At 40.7% G+C, this 18,867-nt stretch overlaps 1 protein-coding gene across 1 annotated transcript in view; it reads right to left on the bottom strand.

The window, feature by feature from the left end:
- Nucleotides 1–862: 862 nt before the first annotated feature.
- The window catches only part of MOB3B (MOB kinase activator 3B), a 67,526-nt gene continuing 49,521 nt past the window's right edge, over nucleotides 863–18,867 (bottom strand). The window contains exon 4 of the mRNA XM_026866573.1: nucleotides 863–2,005. Within this exon, the coding sequence (XP_026722374.1) occupies nucleotides 1,976–2,005 (30 nt within the window). The 3' untranslated portion in view covers nucleotides 863–1,975. The remainder of the gene's footprint in view (nucleotides 2,006–18,867) is intronic.

The raw sequence follows: 18,867 nt of genomic DNA, 5'->3' as shown, positions 1-18,867 counted from the left end.
CCCAGCCATAAGAACACCAGATGGCAACTGACCACAGTGAAATTCAAGAGCACTGTATTGGCTACAGCTCTGTCTCCAACAGTACAACAGCCCAGGCACTTCAGAGGAGTACAAGAAACCATTTCATATGCAACTGATTTTGTAATACCAGGCAGTTGTCATCCACGCGTACCATGTATCTTCTTTCATAGATGTGACATTTCTCATCTTCTTTAAAATGAGGCAACTAAGCTCAGCAGTAGCTGTGGCAATGAATTCCACAAGCTAGTTATAACCTGCAAAAGTTCCAGCAGGTCAGAAATTATCTGTGTGCGCATTCCAATCCCCAAGGAAATTACCTGATTGCAAAGACCACCGAAGGAGGTAGGAACACTTCAGTCCATCCCCTTGAAATCAAAGGATAATGCTGCTTGCATAATTCTAAAGACGCAGGAAAGCCTCCACCATAGCTACACTGAATGTTCACAGACAAAACCCTTTGTCCCAGCAAGGACTGATCACTAACATTTACAAGCCCTATTTTAAGCAAGCAGGCAAGCAAATCAGAATGTACCACAAGATAAGATAGAAAGGGTTTGCTGTTTTTCTTTAGTGTCTGCTACTCCTGTTTTAAATGTTCCAGTCGCTGGATGTTATGAGATTTGCTTCTGATACCTTGAGGCGAGGCAGCTACAGGGTTCAGCACTTACTCAGGAAGGCGTAATCTTTCACAACCACACAAATGTGCAAAATTCATTAGAAGGCACAGAATATATAGGTATATTCCACCGGATTCCCATTTATTCAGCTGTATCTCTTTTTTTTTTTTTTTTTTTTTTTTTTTTTTTTTTTAAAGAAAGCCTCTTATAAGGGTATGTTTGGCATAGAAGACTTGATTTTCCAGGCTACCCATATATATGGGTTAGTTAAGTTGGACTGAGTACCGGAAAAAAATTTTGTGTTAGTCCAGTGCAGAAAGCAAACCACACTGCTGGACACTGTTTAGATGCAATAGAGGCCTTCACTCAGTCCCTCCTACTCTAACCTTTATACTACTAATTTTTACCACATCTCCCTCCCAGTTACTAAAATTAAATTTCTTTTTCCCTGAAAAGATGAAACTTTAAGGTGAATTAGAGGGATCCTTTTTGGAGGAGACGGGAGGATATCAAATTATATGACAGATTGGTGTACTTCATAGGGTACTTCGTGAAAATGCTGACTATAGCTGCTTTTTTATGTAAAGTAGAGATACTAAGCAGATTTGCTGTCAGTCATGAATTGGTGTCTGGTACGAATTCAAAGAAAATACCAACACTGCAGAGCCATATCTGTATTCCTGCTCATGTAATTGAGATCAGAAACTGTCCCCTTGTCACCCAATTATGAGTCACCGTCAAGCACAAACTGCCTGATCAGCTGAAGGACAGGGCTGTGCTCCTGGAAACATAAGGCTCGATGGCATTTGGGAATTATGGCCAAGCCTTCAGTGGCCTGGTGAGGGGTGGGAGTCGTTAAAGGCTAAAAGTCTTCTGTGATTCCAGATCGTCTTAATATTTTGCTGCACTTAGGAAACAAAGCACATACCAAGAAACAAAAGAAAAAGAAAACAACATTTTAGCTAACAATACAGTTTTGTTTCAAAACAAAAATCTGGAGGTCAGCCCAGGGACCTGAATAAAGCTTTAGCTTTAGCAGCAGGAGCACAGTCTCTCATTCATGGCTGAAATGGTTCTCATCCTTAACGAAGGAGCTAGAACTAAGATGAAATTGATTCTTCTTTCCATAATCCATGTTGCTCAGACAATATTCCTAGCAGCATATTCAGGGTTAACAACACTGATGGTGGTGGGAAAAATTTGTGAAAGTAACTGTGGTTCCCAACTTTCCTGCTTTCATGGATTAACAAGCAGGCTCAGCCCATGAGGGCTGTCACATTCTTGAACTCTGTAGTAAGAAGGAAATTGGACTTTGCTTTTCTTCAGTGGGTAGCTTTTTAGTGACACATCCTGGTTGTCATCTCTTTCTGCAAAACAAGAAAGAGAGATTAAAAAGCAAATGGCATTTGCTGCAAAGTGTGCACATACCTCTTCCCAGTTAACATTTCTGCATCTCTGCAAATTCATGTGGTTTTATATGCCACCATGGTTCTGCTTCTCTCCACCACTTTCAAGGCCAATGAACCTAACTGGCAAATAGCATGCAGCATTTTGTCATTTTTTGACAGCTTTAATACCCTAATTCTCTAGCCATGTCAGGTAAATGATGCTGTATCCTAGAAAAAAGAAAAAAATCACCTGCAAAAGCAAGAAACCTTTTAATTTAATGTAAGAAATAGGATTCCAGTCGTTGTCATTGAACCTGCAGCCAACAGGAAACATGGAGATACATTCTTTGCCTTGTTATTTCTGCCCACACATGGACACAAAGGGCAGGTGGACACAAATCTTTGACTTGACCAGAGCTGTGGTATTTGTCTCTAGGATAGGGTCTTGGAGCATTCACAGAATGCAGAAACGGAATTTGGGATCCATATAGGATTTTATTTGATCTGATTTACAGGCACTCTGATACAAACTCTCTGGTAACTGGCCGATCTGTTCTCTTCATCCACTCTTCATATTTTTCAGCAGATTTTCTGACCGTCCATCTACACACACAGCATAAATGTGTGCCAAGGCCGAAGGGCTGCCACATCTAAAGGTCGCCACACCCTTTAGGGCCTTTATCATAGTGTCTCCAGGCCGTATACTATTTCACTTGGAAAATCTATTTAGGTTTACCAAGTTATCAGAAGATCTGAAAATCTTAGCTTGCTTAAATAATTTGTTATAAGATCATTAATACCTAATGTAACGGTATCATTAATACCTAATGTACCTAATACCTAATGGCTTCCTGACAGTCTTGTAACTGTATCTTACTCTGTGCCTAACAGATCATTTCTCCGCTTAGAATCTTATGCAGAAGTTTCACTGACCTGGCCTGACATCGTTTCCAAAGGTGCTTTCCCCAGCCCAGGATGCTAGGTGCTGCTCTGCCTGCTCCCCAGCGGTCGGCAGTTCCAGCTGCCTCGGCAGGGTACTGCCAGGCTCGTGGTGCCAGGCTCGTTGCTGTGGGCCAAGGAGACACACACCTTGTGGAGACTGCTCAGCACCTTCTTCAGCAAAATCTGCTGCAAATGGAAAGGACCTAAAACATGTTGTTGCCAAAGTCTTGTGTTTTCTTCAGGAGTTTTACATTATGCTTTTATTTCCCTTATCTGAAGATTAAATTAGGTGCTAATGTCTCTCCAGGCAGCATTTTGCAGATCCCTAAATTTACACATACTCAGTGTCTCCATGTCCACACTGTACTACCAATACTACAGCTGATAGGTCTGTGAGGTGGAACATCATCAATTCTTTCTGCAGCTGCTGCTGAACAGCTGTTTGTAGTCAGACAGTAGCATCTTATTCTGTTAGAAAAGCAGTAAAGAGGGGAATGTGGACAGTATCAGAGTCATTGTAATCTTGGCCACCCTCCTTCAGGAGCAGTGGGAGGCAAACTGCCTCCTGATAGAATAATAAAACATCCTAAGCAACACACTCAACACGCAAAATGTGTCTCCATTTTTACGTCAAAGAAACGAACAGCATCAGAAGCAAGAGTTTAAACTTGGATAAGTGTGTCCAGGCAAAGTAAAGAGTAGGAGTCTAGGTAATCTATGCCAGAGATGTAAACTAGAGGGCTTTAAACCAGTTTGCCATGAGTTTCAGCTACGTGCACCTGTGAGCATTTCACTGCTCAAGAGTCATGCAGCATGAACTGACTATGCCATTCCTAACTTTTCTGTAGAGGCAGACTTTTTTAAAATAGTAATAAAAATTCTTCCCAAGTCTCTACCTCCCTTAACTTCTGGATTTTTGTTTGGTTATACAGTTATATTCACAGTCCCTTACATCCACTGTTCCCCCTAAATCCTCTTCTCCCCACTCTGTCAGGAGAGTGTTGCTGAAAACAGCTCTGCAGCTTTCTCCCTGCTTCTACTTAACAGGCCTTCTGTTCCAACATCTGCTTGGCTTTGGTTTTGGAAATACTCATCAAAGATGTAAAGTCAGAAAAATGTTAAAAATTACAAAACACCGTAATTTTGATGCACAGAGACTTTTCCTGTATTGACCTATATTGTTAGCAGTAAATGAAGGACAAAGAAGTACATGTATACGGTCACATTGCACTCCTGTATGTATGTGTCTCTTTTACTGATTTCCACCAATAACAATGAACTAGGTGTGTTTTTTTTAAAAAATGAAAACCAGCATGATCTTTGTAACACCGATTTAGTACATCATTTGTGAGACTGACCTAGTTGTTTTTTTCTTAGATGAATTTACAATAGAGAAGAAAAACAAATAGGAAACAGTTTCTCAAAGAGATTGATAGAATTCTGAAGATAGCAAAGAAAAAGTTAGCTTCACTCAAAATGCTGGAGAGAATGAGAGGAAGGGTCATACCACAGCATCCGACCTCGGCCAGACAGCAGCACGATGCATGCTGTGTGCTGCAGAGCTTACTGCTGAGCCTTTCACAGAGCAAACCACTCCTACTTGCCAAACGCTCTCTCAGAGATACTTACCTTTAAAAACTAATTACCCGCTCTTCACAGAGCCTGCTGAAAAATCTCCCACTGGTTCTGATAGGCACCAGGGAATTTAGCACACAGTCCCACTCCACTTAGATCAGCAGAGAAGTGTCCCCCCCCCCACCTTATCACAGATCTGGCTACCTAGTTACTCTGGTGGTGCCCAGCCATTATGCGAGCACTGCCTTTAACACACTCAGAGCTGAGTCTACTTCAGGGTTTCCTGAGTCTTCCTTGTTTTGTGCTTCTCTGAAACTCTACCGTTCATTTTAATTCCGGAAAGGTGTAGAGGTATGTTCTTGACTAATAATTATCACTTAAAGGCATGTAAGGGTACTGCCCAAACATGGGAAATGACAATTAGCTGTTGACTGACTCTTCTGAGAAGGCAGGAAGACTGGAAATGCTGACTCTTGGGCTTAAGGTACTGCGACACTCAGCCCTAGCTGGATATTAAATGAAATATAAAGGTTAGACAGACAAATTAGAACATCAGACACAGAGACACAGACAGGCACACACAAACATTTATAAAGATATTTAAAACTTCTGTTTTAAAGTCTGTGCTGACCCAAAACATCTTTAACAGAAACTCTCCGTGCCAGAACTTCTGATACCAGATGTGCCTCCTCTTGTAAACAAATTACAAGAAATTCCAGAGCATTATCCTGTATCACTGCATTCAGACTTGTTCCTGCTCTCAATTTTGGATTACACAATTAAATAAAAAAATGAAAGTAGAAATAAATGCAGGTTTTCAAAGCCAAAATACAATGCAGAAAATAAAATCTGTGTGTTGAATATGCCTACAGACCAACCACTGAAGAGAACTTAACACAGAACTAACTTCTAAGTAACTTAAAGTGAAACAATTGCTATTCTTTTTCAAGTCCTTAAAGTACTTTCTTACTTGCTGGAGTTAATGCTAACAAGCCACTTTGTAAGCACCAGAAATCTGTCTGTTTCATTAATATTTGTGATTTCACAGAAGGATGCATTCCTCAATATTTTTTAGGGAGTACCAACATGATTTCCCAAAAGAAGGGAAAAAATCACCACAGTCTTAAAAGTGTAATCAATCTTTATATCTGATGGTTGTCTGGTCCTCTCCTCCCTACTGCTCCAACATGCATGTCAGATATATTTAGCACATAAATTTATACCTATTTTAATTTCTGCTCCTCAGTTTGCCTTTAAATGAAGCAGGAAAAGAATGGAAAAGATCTGACATCTTAGCGCATGCATAAGTAGCTGCAGAAATCTCTTTTTAATGGGACAAACCTACCTATGGGGAGGTGCTGATCAAATCTGAATGGGTTACAAGATTGATTTCCCCAGTAAAAATTTGTTCTTCTGAGAAAATGGTGTTTCAATGCTTGCATAAGTCAAATATGGAGTTGGCAAAACATAAGGCATTAAATCACCAGACATCACCTCTGTACCAGTATTTAATGGAAGCAAGAGGTCTGCAGTCTGTCTTGTGCAAAAGCTGATGGGAAAGTGGGTGAAGTGATATGAGTAAATAGCATAACTAATAGTATTCTATAAAAACACCAGAAAAAATTACTGAATGCAGTAGTCACCTTCACTAAAATCAGGGCTGCTTTAAAGATCTGAATCCTCGTTCAGTGCCTGTGTTCCACCCTCACTTCCAGCTCCCCAAACCACAGCCAAGGGCGCTTGCCATTCCCCCTCTTGAGCTCCTCCTACTGCCAGCTGTCAGTTACAAGGATGATGTGACAATAGCTTGGTTCAGCCAACTGTTTTAAAGATTGTGAGGAGTTTGTGGATACAACTAACTAAGCAGAGAAGTGGTTAGAGGAAACTTAATACTTCCTAACAGGCAGGGACACTCGGCTCAAAGGTACCCTTGGAAGACCTGACCAAGTAGCTGACAGCAAGTAGATACCAGACCCAGACACCATGCCCAATTCACTTGTCTGAACATACCAATTTAAGAGGAAACAACATTCCACATGTAGTCTGTCATGTACTCATGTCCCCAAACACTACAATCCCCCCAGAATTAAGGCCCAGCCTTAACCCTATTCTTAAGATTAAGGAACTTAATATCTGTGTAACCTTCCTGTGAACAAATACACAGTGTTGGGCGGGAAAGCAATACACAAACAACCCATCTGATATGTGGCTCATGATTAGAAGGTTCTGCTGGAGCAGTCACAAGCATCCCTGGGACATACCTTTCTCCTCTCTACTCTCACGGACAGAAAAGCAAGCCACATCCAAGGGAAATCCCATATATACGCAGAGGGGCTCAGTGATGTACGCATGGAGCCAGTTCACAGTCATCTTGTTCAAATCAGAACCACAGAATAAGTAGATGAAGAAGCAAAAGGTCTGAAAGATCGTTTTACATACTGTTCTTCAAAGCATAAATGACTTTTTTTGCTGTTCTTTCCACAAAGATTTCAACAATTGACAAATTAATTGCCATGCAGACAAAGCTCTTTGTATTGTGGTCACAAAAGAGGCTGTTTACTATGGAAGAGCACAGACCATGCGATCTACGATCCTGTGCTGCACAACTAATCTTTATTCAGATAGCTAATTGACCAGGATAGAAAGGCTGAAGCCAGCTTTGTAACATTTAAGTCATTTGCAAAACTTGCTTTTGGTCTGGCATTTTCATTTAGAGACATGCCTTGAACCTTCATTTGGAAATTTTTTTCTCCAAAGTTACTTACAAAATTTCCTCTACTTCTTTAGTTGCCCTTCTCTCTGTATACTGACAGAAAAAAAGCCTGGTAATTGCTATCCAATGGGCATATTGATCATCTGGGTATTTCCTATGTTAGGTTTCAGGATGTCTTCCACTTGAATGAGTCTCAATTACCATGATGCACAGGGCTACCTCAATCTCTCCTACAATCTGTTTGGCTTCAGGGTCCTTATTTTGAAACTAAGGGTGGCCTGATGATAATCCTAGTTGATTACTCCTGAATCTGTATGGTGATGTTTGCAGGACACAAATAATACTCCTGCCTGCAAATTTAATCCCTTATCACTGATGACAAAGGCATGTTAGCAACTGACTGCAAGAGGGAACAGTATCAGGAAATTACACTGCAAAATGCACCTCTCAGTAGGGTTAGATCCAGATAGATACACACAACATGCATTTGGACGACTGACTTGCTTAAAGGCATCGTATTTTAAGGAGGTACTTTCACCTTCTGCATGTCTTTGTCTTCTGTAACAGTAAAATAAAAGTCCTTCTGTGGTTGGTTTTAGTGCATCACCCTATTTAGTGGACTTTAACTGTGCTCCTTTTAACATTCAGATCATGCAGACAATAAGCAAACAGTACCATTATCTCTAGTATAAAATGCTGCAGAAAATTTATCAGGAGATACGTCAGTTCTCTACTATAAACGACAGTTTTGCTGCATATAGTAGGTATTTTACGTAAATAATTTTATACACTAAGAGATCCATTTAATTGGGAAAATAAATACATTTTCTGGTTTGTTTTTTTTTTTTTTTTTACAAAACTGTCAAGTTCATGTGGCACTAGATTTTTTCTTTTGGCAGTTAGAAAAAGTGGACTTGCTGTTTTTCAGTTGTCGATTTGTGTGGGTTTAGAAAGAGTAATAACAGCCCAATTCAACACTCAATAAAACTAAGAGTCACTCAACAAGTACTGTTCAAATTATAAAAATACGTATTTTTAGTTAGGTAGAACAGCTTTCATGAAACATCCTTAATAATGTCTTCACAATTGCCTTCTGATGTTAGTTAAACTACTGGATTAAGCCATCAAGTGTCACAGAAAGGAAATTACTGGTATTTTTTGAATAGTTATCCAAAATTTCAAGTTGTTTCGAGTTCTAGGAAATCTCAAGTTTTGCTGCTGTTGGTTTCTTTTTACAGTCTTTTATTTGTGAAAATTGACAACACTCAATCAGTGAATTGCCTGCTTGTTTCATTCTTGGTAAGGGTAGCTGATCTACGTTACTCAGAGAAGCACGGGATACATGTAAACTGGGAAGATGGTATTTTGTCAAAGAGGATGAACAGCAGTAGTTCTCTCCATAGTAATAAAACCAGTCAAGATGCTTATGCAGATAGGACAAAAGCATTTCCAAAAGCACTACAGGGACCATGGTGGAGGAGTTCCCATCACACTCTTCTCAGTGCTGGTGAGAAAGCTTTTTCCAGTCTTTGCTTGCTGTTCATGTGCCTTCCACACAGAGCACTGAGAACCAGCAAGGATCGCTTTTGCTAATCAGTATAAGAACTAGTGTAAATGGATCCATATAAATTATAGAGGGAAAAGCCTAGCTGATTAAACTGTTAACAGTTTTGTCACTTTCTGATTATACCCACAGTGCATTCTCCAGAGTGTTCCCTTGACTGGGCATGAACTGCAACTCTGACTCACATCGGCTACAAGATACTACAACAAGCAGAGTAAGGTATCACGTGATTATTAAGGAGCGATTTTGGCTCTGACTCAGATTAGAATTTAAACACAGTGGCAGGTCAATGTGCAGGAAACTCACATGGTGGGCAGAGTAGAGGAAACACTTACGTATCCATTATAAAGAAACCAGTTTCAAATTCCTTTTTTGTATCACAGCTGATGTGGAAGGCACCTGTCATTTTTTGTGGTTTTGTAACCACAATGGCCTTTTTCTATTCTATTTTTTTTCTTGTTGCTGTAACCAAGCCAGATACCCCCACACATACTGTGCTAGCAGAGAGCAACAACCTACTGACTAGGCAAGATTCACATTAACTCATCAGAAGATCAAATTGAATTAAACAATTATGGAAAATAATTTTTGTGGCATGTCTTTTGTATTATAGAAATCTCATAGGAATTCACTGTAAAAAAGAATAAAAAAGAAAAGTGGAAAAGTATGAGATGGATGCTGTTTTGCAATTTCTGCTCTTCTAATGTTTTGCAAAATTGAAGACATTTGGAGGAATAAGCTTCTTCAAAAATTTTCCGTTCTCACTTTATTCTGGACTGTTAACTATAACTCTTTATCTTAATAATATCTTTGAAGTACAAATATGGCATGGTTTATTGTAAACTGAAATGTGGATTAATTTGGAGAGGCCCTTTTTATTCAACAGACTATAATTTACATTCATTAGCTCAACTTTAAAACAGGACTTAAGTGATGTACTCCACACCAACAACAGACACCTGTACTTAAGTACATGCAAAAAAGAGAGATAATTGTGTCAAAGCACAAGACAGCAGAGCGGTTAATCCAGAGCACCAAATGGAACCACTCCAAAAGCTCTGATGAGTTGATGACACAAAGGAAATTGTCAGTAGGGAAGTCCTCCTGTCCTCCTGTTCTCCGCAGTGTGTGCTTGTATTCAGTGCAAGCAAAGAAGCTGATGTTATAAAAATAGTAATTAAAAACATGCATGCCAAAAATTATTTACTCAGAAACTCCGGCACCACAGTGCATCTTATGACTCTGCTTTCTTTGTGCATCAAAGTTCAGAATCCTGTTTTTTCAGCAGTGTTAAGTCCTAGAGATCTCATTTCCCTCTAATTTATTGCAGGAAATGAAGGAGATGAAAAAGATGGCATTTTTTCAGCTACTACTGGTTTCTTGTTGAGAAATTCTCATCAGTTTTACAATATAAAAGGAATCCTATTGGAAATTATCACCATATCTTCTTGAAGTGGAAAAGCTGGACTGGGGGCAGGGAATACTTGGTTTATTTTTTTTCCCCTTTTATTAAGGAAGAGAAAAATACTGTTGGCTAGTTGACAGCAGTAACAAGCCTTGCCTGAACGGGGACACTTTTACTAAAACAACAACCAGGGTGGAAAAAAAGAAAGAAAATTATACCTACTTTAAAGTTGGCTGAACAAGTATTTATCTAATTTTGGATAATACCTGATCAAGTACTAGGTCACTACCACTTTGTGATGAATAACAAAATTTAAAGCAACTATAAGCAACAACCTTGTAGGATAACTAAATTATAGATAAATTCATATTGTGAATTGTACTTGTGTGATAGATGCATTTGACCCCTTACCAAATTAGCAGTAGTTTGGTACAGACTCCAAAGAGGCAAAGGCCTGAGCCATAGGAGGGCCAAGAACTCCTCTAGGAAACCCACAAAGGAGCTGAGTGACACAGTGAGCATCAATGCATATGAGCTTGGAAGACCCATCATGCCATTAGCCCATGAATAGCAGGTGGCTTTTCCAAGACTCATTTACGAATTAACAAAGTTGTGGGTACAAGGAGTCTTGCACATACCTTTCCCATCACATGTGATTTGACTACAAGGCAACTGCTTTATTCCATAAATACGACTGCCTAAGTGAGTCTTCTCTGAGCTCTCCCTGCTAGGCAGCATGGTGGCGATGTCCCCTTGAGCTGGGATGACTCTCAGGGTTGCTCCTTGAGGCAGAGAGACCTTTTACCGAAGACAGATCTTTGGATGAGCCCAATCTGAGTTCTCCCAGAACTGCAACTGGAGTGCACAACTGGTGACGTTCCCCTTGAGCAGGGACACCTCTCAAGGTTTGAGATTTCTTACCTGAGACTGAGACATCCTTCCCTGCCCAAGGCAGAAAGACCCCTTACTGACAACAGATCCTTGGTAAGCAACTGACAGATGCTGAATTAATACTAATGAAAATTTACTAATCCATGTAGCTATTCAATATTAATTGTTATAAACTTTGTACAGATAATTACATTAGACATAAACTGTGGTCCAAATCTGATACCAAGATTGGATCTGGCTGCACCTAGGCTCCATAGGAGTTTAGAAAACAAGGGGGTCCACTCTGAACCTTGGGATTCAGTGGGAGGGTCTCCCTTACCCTTTGCATCTCCAGTCTCTGTGTGAATCATTCTAATTCAATTTTCCTTTGTATATTTCTTCCACGAAGTAATTAATAAGGTGAATCTTGCCATCAAACTTACTGAACCTTGGTAAACTACTATTAAACTTTGTTAAATTCCATCAAGCTTATTGAACTAACTCAATAAAACATACTGCTGCCTCTCTCTTTTGAGTGTGGGGCATTCTACTTATCCATGACAAATTGGTGTAGTCATCAGACTCCTATATCAGGATTTGCAACAACTTGCGAACACACAAGTATCTGAATTTTGAACAGTTTTAGAATACCTGCATGCCTACATTACATGTCTAAAGAGAGGCACTGAACACACACGCACACATAGGTAAACAACCTCTGACTCAGTTACCTGTATGTACATGCATATTGGGTATTAGTTCTACATTTACTGGCACATGCAACTGTTGGGAAAAGTTTTCTACAAGGCACTTGGTAAATATTCAGCAAGTGAATTTTATATTAAGAGAGGCTGGTCATCATTTCCATGTCGTAGAGGGCATGGTGTCTAATTTTGTGAGAGGAGAGACAAACGCACATCAGAAGGGATGGGAAAGCTAGGTGCCAATGTCTCCAGAAGGAGCTATTAGGGTTGGGGTTGCTTGTTCTTATTATAGTGGCAGGGGGTTGCCAGGTCTCTCTCAGAATGCCCTAAGGCATGAGGAAAGCAGAAAGATAATTTTTTCATACAGAAGCTTCACTGGTAGATTTTGGGGTGAAAATCTGTTAATGACAGATTAATTAGGGAATGATCAGTTATCCTTCTGGAGCATTAGCAGCATCTATGACTCTAAACAAGATTAAACCTTACGTGTTCACTAACTAAAGGGGTGAACCTTTTAGCCATCCAAAAAGCACGCAGAACACGCTGGGAAGTCTATAACAATAAAAAGACAGAGATATCTTTAAAACTCTGTGTTAATATTATTGTTGTCTTGCTTTTTATAAGTGCCATAATACAGGGCACTTCAGAGGGATCTGAAAAGCTGTACATTCATGGCAATGAGCAACAATATAAAAATAGAATTGGGTAGCTATAATAGACAGTGATAACAAGAACACAGTGACTTTAATGAAATTAGTTCTTCTCCACTTTTGAGCTCAAACTGTTCTCTCCTGACTGGCAGAAAATTTATATTTCCCAGTCTATTGATTTATGGGTACTATCACTGCTTTCATGAAGATTGTAAATGGACATATGGAGAAAAAGGATTGGAAAAGCACAAATTCTCATTTTCATCATAAACATAAAAATTTAACTCAGCAGATAAAACAATAATTTGAAAAAAAAACAACTGAATTAAGGAAGCTATATTTTTATTTTAAAATACATGCTCGAAAAATTTGTCTGTAGAAAGAAGTCTCATTGAATTATCTTGTTTCACTGAGCCATGCTTCATCTGAGTGCATCCTTCTTAAAATGCTGATACTTTGCTATGTTTTTTTAAGCCTGCTAGTATGGCTTTTTTCACTGAGAGTGCTGAATGGGGCTAGTGCCAGATGGGCTATGTTTATGGTATTTCTACTATGTCTATGGCATTTCTGGCAAAGAATTGCCTGATGAGTACTTTTTGTGGTATAGGCAAAGATGGAACAAAGATGTTAATTATTTTGTGTAAAGATGTACTGTTTGTAGGAAATTGGATGTTAAACAGCAGCTACTTGGGCTTCATGCACAGCAGTGACAGAACTGGGGGACTGACTTTTATGCCTTGCTGTAGCCCTGGCAAAGTGTGGTGGTTTAAGCCCTGCCGGGACCGGAGAGCACGTTGTCATTGTCCCTCCCCCACCCGCAGCCAGTCAGGCTGGCAGTGAGGCACAAACCCGGCTTAAAATAAGAAGAAATTTAATACAACAGTGTGATAAACAATCTGAACAACAACAGTAGCAATTACAACAGCAATAAACAGTGATAACAGTGAACGAGACAAAAGATATACAGAGAAATACCGCAATGGTTACGGAATAAGCCCGCCATGAGCTCCCTACCACCAAAGCCATCAAGGAAAAAGTTCCCGAGCTCCGATCTGATGTAAGCATGGTATGAATAACTCGGTTGGAGATCCCTTCCCCCTTCTCTGCTGGGGAAACTTAACTCTATCCTAGCTGAACCCGGACACAAAGCAAAACACGAAAAAGAGAAAAGTGTTCTCCTGAGCACCATCTGTCTACAGTACTTTTAATTAGCTCATCCTGAAACAGACAGGGTGCTTGGAGAAACTCATGTGAAAACAGAGACTTCTTCATTTGGTATCCTGACTTCTCTGTGATTCCAGAAACACCTGGCAGGACTAGCACTAGCAACTGCTGCAAGCCCAAACTCCTACAGGAAGGTAGGGACACTCACTCTTCCAGCAGACAGTGAAGGACTACACTTTTGGCTGTGTTTGTATTGTCAGAAGTTCAGGCTGCCACAAAAGTGACAGTCGTACCATCACGTTTCCCCCAGCTCCTTTTTCTCACCACCTGTCTTGTGCCAATATTAGGCTATGTGCAACTGCACAGGAAAGTGACCTGGAAAAAATTCCAGCTGTTCAAGGAGTTAGTCTATAGGTCAAACTCAAGGGCAAGAAGGAAATGCAGAAGCAGTGGAAGCAGGGACAGATATCCTGGGAAAGGGTATAGGGATGTTGCCTGGTTATGCTGAGATGGGGTCAGGAAGACCAAGGTGCGGCTGGAGCTGAACTTGGCAAGGGATGCAAAGAATAAGGACTTCCACAGGTATGCCAGCCACAAAAGGAAGGTCAAAGAAAGTGTACATCCACAGATTAACACAACTGGCAAACTAGCAACAGCAGATGAGGAGAAGGCTGAGGTGCTCAATTTTTTTGCCTCAGTCTTCACCGGCAATCTCTCTTCTCACACCTCTCAAGTGGATGGACTGCAAGGCAGGGACTGGGGGAGCAAAGTTCCTTCCACTGTAAGACAAGATCAGGTTCATGATCACCTGAGGCACCTGAACATACAAAGTCCTGCCGGGACCTGCCGAGATGCATCCCAGAGTCCTGAGGGAATTGGCTGATGTAGCTGCCAAGCCACTCTCCATGACATTTGAAAAGTCACAGCAGTCAGGTGAAGGCCCTTGTGAGTGGATAAAGGGAAACACTGCACCCATTTTTTAAAAAGGATAGAAAGAAGGACCCTGGAACTATCGATCTGTCAGCCTCACCTCTGTGCTTGGGAAGATCATGGAACAGATCCTCCTAGAAGCTATGTGAAGTTCCATGGAGGACAGGGAGGTGATTTGAGACAGCCAGCATGGCTTCACCAAGGGCAAGTCCTGCCTGACCAACCTGGTGGCCTCCTATGAAGGAGGTAAAGAAGGTACTCTTTGTTCCATAAGAGGACACATTGGTTAAACAGAAAAATGTATAAAAATGGCATATACTAGTACCTCTGTCAAACAGGTTTGTGCATTTGGCAATCCCTAATAGCTGTGACAGAAGCAAATGTACTCAAACCACGTGAATCATTGCTTCCTACATGGCTGGATCCTCCTTGTATATCACGTCCCACTGCTTCCTGGCACAATATGAATGTGTGACCTGACCACAGTTCTGTAACTGGGTAACAATGGAGAGATGAAATATACTTGGGTTTGCCACTTAGATTTTTTTATTATAACACAATTTTCAGAGTACATATCAAATACACAAGTTCTGCACATGTTCTCAGGCCCTCTATGACTTTGCCCATATTTGCACAGCAAAAAGACCAAATATCTTTTTTCCCCCATCACTCCTCTTTTAGAGATATAATTTAAAGTTATGTTAATGAGTAATGTGCAATAGTGAGAAAAAGACCTAGGTCCATACCTCTCACAAATTTAAAAAAAACATAAATGCATGTTGGGAATCTTGTTCTTTCAAGTGAATTATAGCATCCTCAGACCTCCAAATTTAGCACTGAACTCTCACCACAGTTTTAGGTGTCTTTTTTTTGTTGTTTTTGACTTAACTCAGACAAACACAAGGCAGAAATATCAGGCAAATTAAAATGCATACATTTAAAAAATCAGAACAAGATACTGCAATACACACAGACTGCATCATCAACTGTTGGCTGACAAAATGCTTTGCACGGGATTATTTTTCTTTGAAACAATGTTATTTATGCCAGAGAAACTTCTGTGACCTGGTGCTGCCACATTGCTAGAACACACTTTGAAATCACAGATTCCTTTAGGGGGCACCTGTTCTACCTGTAGCAGTAATTTATTCCAGGAATTAGCGTTTCTTTTCTGAGATGGAAGTATCACAGAAGGTACTTAGCTCTCTTTAAGGGAAAATCAGATTTGTTACGATTTATGCTGTGTTGAGCTAAAGAAATCAAGAACTATTTGTAAGGGATTATGTTGCCTTGCATACAGCAGCTTGTATTCCTTAAAAGCAAAAAAAAAGCTGATGAGTGACCTGTCTCAGCAAGATATATTAAAACCAGGTCTCAGGTTATATTTTAACTACAAATAGCTACACGGGGTTGCAAGTGAGAATGGAGTATGTAGTTGCATGTATTGAGAACACCGCAATAAAGATGAGGTGTTCTATAAAGCAGTACTGAAGATACCAAATCTTCCCTGGGACAGCAAGGAAACAGGGGTCTGGGTCTGAAGTTCAGAGCCCAAAGGGACTGCTAGTTTCACATGAAGTCTACAGAGCTAGAAAGCATGACAGCATAGTGTTTGCACACTTCCCATTTTTACCAATGGAAGTCCTAAAGCAACAGCAAAGCAAATCAAGAAACACCAAGTTAAAGAACTCAGGAAGTTTTGGTCTTCCCATTCCCTTTGTATATGTCAAGCTTACAGCTTACTTCAGCCTACTGCTGAAGGTAGGAAGTTGAACTAAGAGCAAACTACTCCTACAGCAACTCTTATTTTGTGTCATCAGAATACTCTGAAAACACTGTTAAGTTCAGGCTCACAATACTTCTGTCAAATGCTAAATATTCTTATATTCCACATGGGAAGATTCATTAAGAGAACTATATCCCAGAGATAGGCAAGAAACCCACAATAAAACTGGAAACAGAAAGCAAGTCTTTAACCAACAGATTGCATATCACTTACGTTGCAGAGGATGCTTTGTACTGGACATAAGTGTCAGGGTTTTGGTAGCAACAGGACATGGAGGTGACTTGTTGTGGTGGGAGGCCATGAATTACCTTGTGCCAGTCACAGCTACTTTCAGCTGTCCCTGAAACTGCTGTAAATAATCCACCATGTGCCAAAACTTCCACCAGTCAGAGAGGCACATGGTGCCTCTGCTCACAGATACTTAAGAAAGCAGCGGCTGCTAAGAGGAGAGGATACACAACTCGTGGCACTGCTGGGAATGTGGTTGGAGACGTACTCTTGGAAGGAAGTGCCCTGTGCCAGAGCAGGAACACCCTTTAAGGGACTGTGGGTCATGGGCAACCCACACCACAGCAGGGACACCAGTGTCCTACAGTAAACCCATGCTGGAGTGGAGGAAAACACTAAGAAGCAAGAAGCAGCATGCACATCCCCGGTCTCCTGCATTGCCCCTCATCTCACCAAAGAGATTAGGAGTAGCTGAGTGTTAATGTGTAGCAAAACCAAGGTAAATTGAGATCTGGAAGGGGAGAAGAAAAGTTTTTACTGAATTAGAGACTGGGGAAGAAAGACATTTCTTCACCAAGTGTTTTGTTTAATTACATTTTTTTCCTCAATAGCCAGATCTGTAATCAAAAATTTTGTTAACTGGCAATAAATTAAGTACAGTTTCCCGAAACAAGACTGTTTTGCTTGTGATGTGCTTAAAAAGTACTCTGGCACATTACACACTACGAAATCTGTTGTTAGAGAAAAGGGATCACAGGAAGGAAGTAGAGGGGCATTACTTGCCATAGCTGTGGTTGCTGTTTCAACAGTAAGTTACTGTGCTGAGGCAGCTGCATTAAGATTCTCACTAAAAAGCACATTTAGATGAAGTGTTTAAAGCACCCTATAGAAGCACTCACCAACACTGGGGGAGGGTGGGATGGAGCTAGTAGGCACCACTCCACTAGACAGTTTTGGCCATGGGAAGAGGCTCAGAAATGAATTAAGGTGAACTACTGCCAGTGGAAAATAAAGCTGGTCATACAGGGAGCCAGCACAAAGCCAATGCCACATCTTAAAATTCAAACCTTAGCTTACTTCCTGATAGTCTCCCCATCGAGACATACCTTAAAGATCTTCTGAGAGCTCTCACTGTGCAGTCTTCCTTGTCTGCCTGTTAGCTTCAGGAAAGGGCAGATATGCTTCCAGACTTCTTTTCTCCCAAAAAACCAACTGACATGCATTTTTTTCCTCAGGACCACCTGTGGGGTCAATGACTGTGCCAGCTTCCTTTTTTGTCCCCACATAAAACTGCTCTAAGAAAAGACTTGGGATCTCCAAAATTAACACAGTGCTGGGGTTGAGAGAAAGATATGCAGCATTTTAAACTATAGCCCCCTCTTTGACTGCAGAAAGGACAAGTGATGCAACTCCCAAATGGAAAGGGGAATTCTATTTGTACTCATCTGCTTAATTGGGTTTTATAACTGCTGCAGCAGATTGCAAAAGGGTCATAAAATCTATTTTAAAGAAAGAGTTTAAGTTCTGCAGGCTAACATTACTATTAATCTACTGCCTGCTTCCCCAATTATTCTCCGTTCTTGAACTTATGTTGATAAATCCACTGCCTTCCTGTTTATTAAAGCATGTGGCAGTCTGTTTATTTAATCAGCTCTTGGCCCATTTTCTAATTATGGGAGATAATGTGGGCTCATTTCCTGCCGTGGTGAACCTGGCAGGGCACAGGTTGTTCTCAACTACAGCATTAAAATTCCAGATATTTGTAACGTCTGCTTTTGTTTGGCAACTCCTTCCCTTCTCTCTGCCCAGCTGAAGATGAAAATACAGACATATGGTTTTCTTCTGCATTTCCACATTGCTGACACCCACCCATGTCAAGGACAGGAAGACAGAAGCAGCTGGAGGTTTGTCAGTTTGCTGACACAGTGCTTCCCCAGTGCAGGTGAAACATTTTTCTGGGAGACCTGCATCTCAGCAAAGTTAATCATATGCATCATATGATGATCCTAAGGATAATTTTGTGAAGGGAGGCAATGTTGGAATGCAAGAGGAAAGCACACACCAGCTGGAGACATTCCTAGCTTGCTCTGCTGCTGGACTTGGGCCACCTCCTGCGCCACACTGGCCCCAGTTCTTTGTCTGCTCAGTGAAGGAATATTGTTAACCACCAGCTGCAGCATCAAATAATTTCTGTGCTCTATGTATTCCAGAAGCAAGCAAGTATCTAGCAACAGCCTTAAGACTGCATGTCCTCCTACCTCTGAGATACCCTGCCTTTTATCTTGCTTGTGACACATCCTCAGAATTTAT

The sequence above is a fragment of the Athene cunicularia genome (genome assembly GCF_003259725.1).
Source record: "Athene cunicularia isolate RWA chromosome Z unlocalized genomic scaffold, athCun1 chrZ_part3, whole genome shotgun sequence".
Lineage (NCBI taxonomy): Eukaryota > Metazoa > Chordata > Aves > Strigiformes > Strigidae > Athene > Athene cunicularia.
This window is presented reverse-complemented; position numbering and strand designations above follow the sequence as displayed.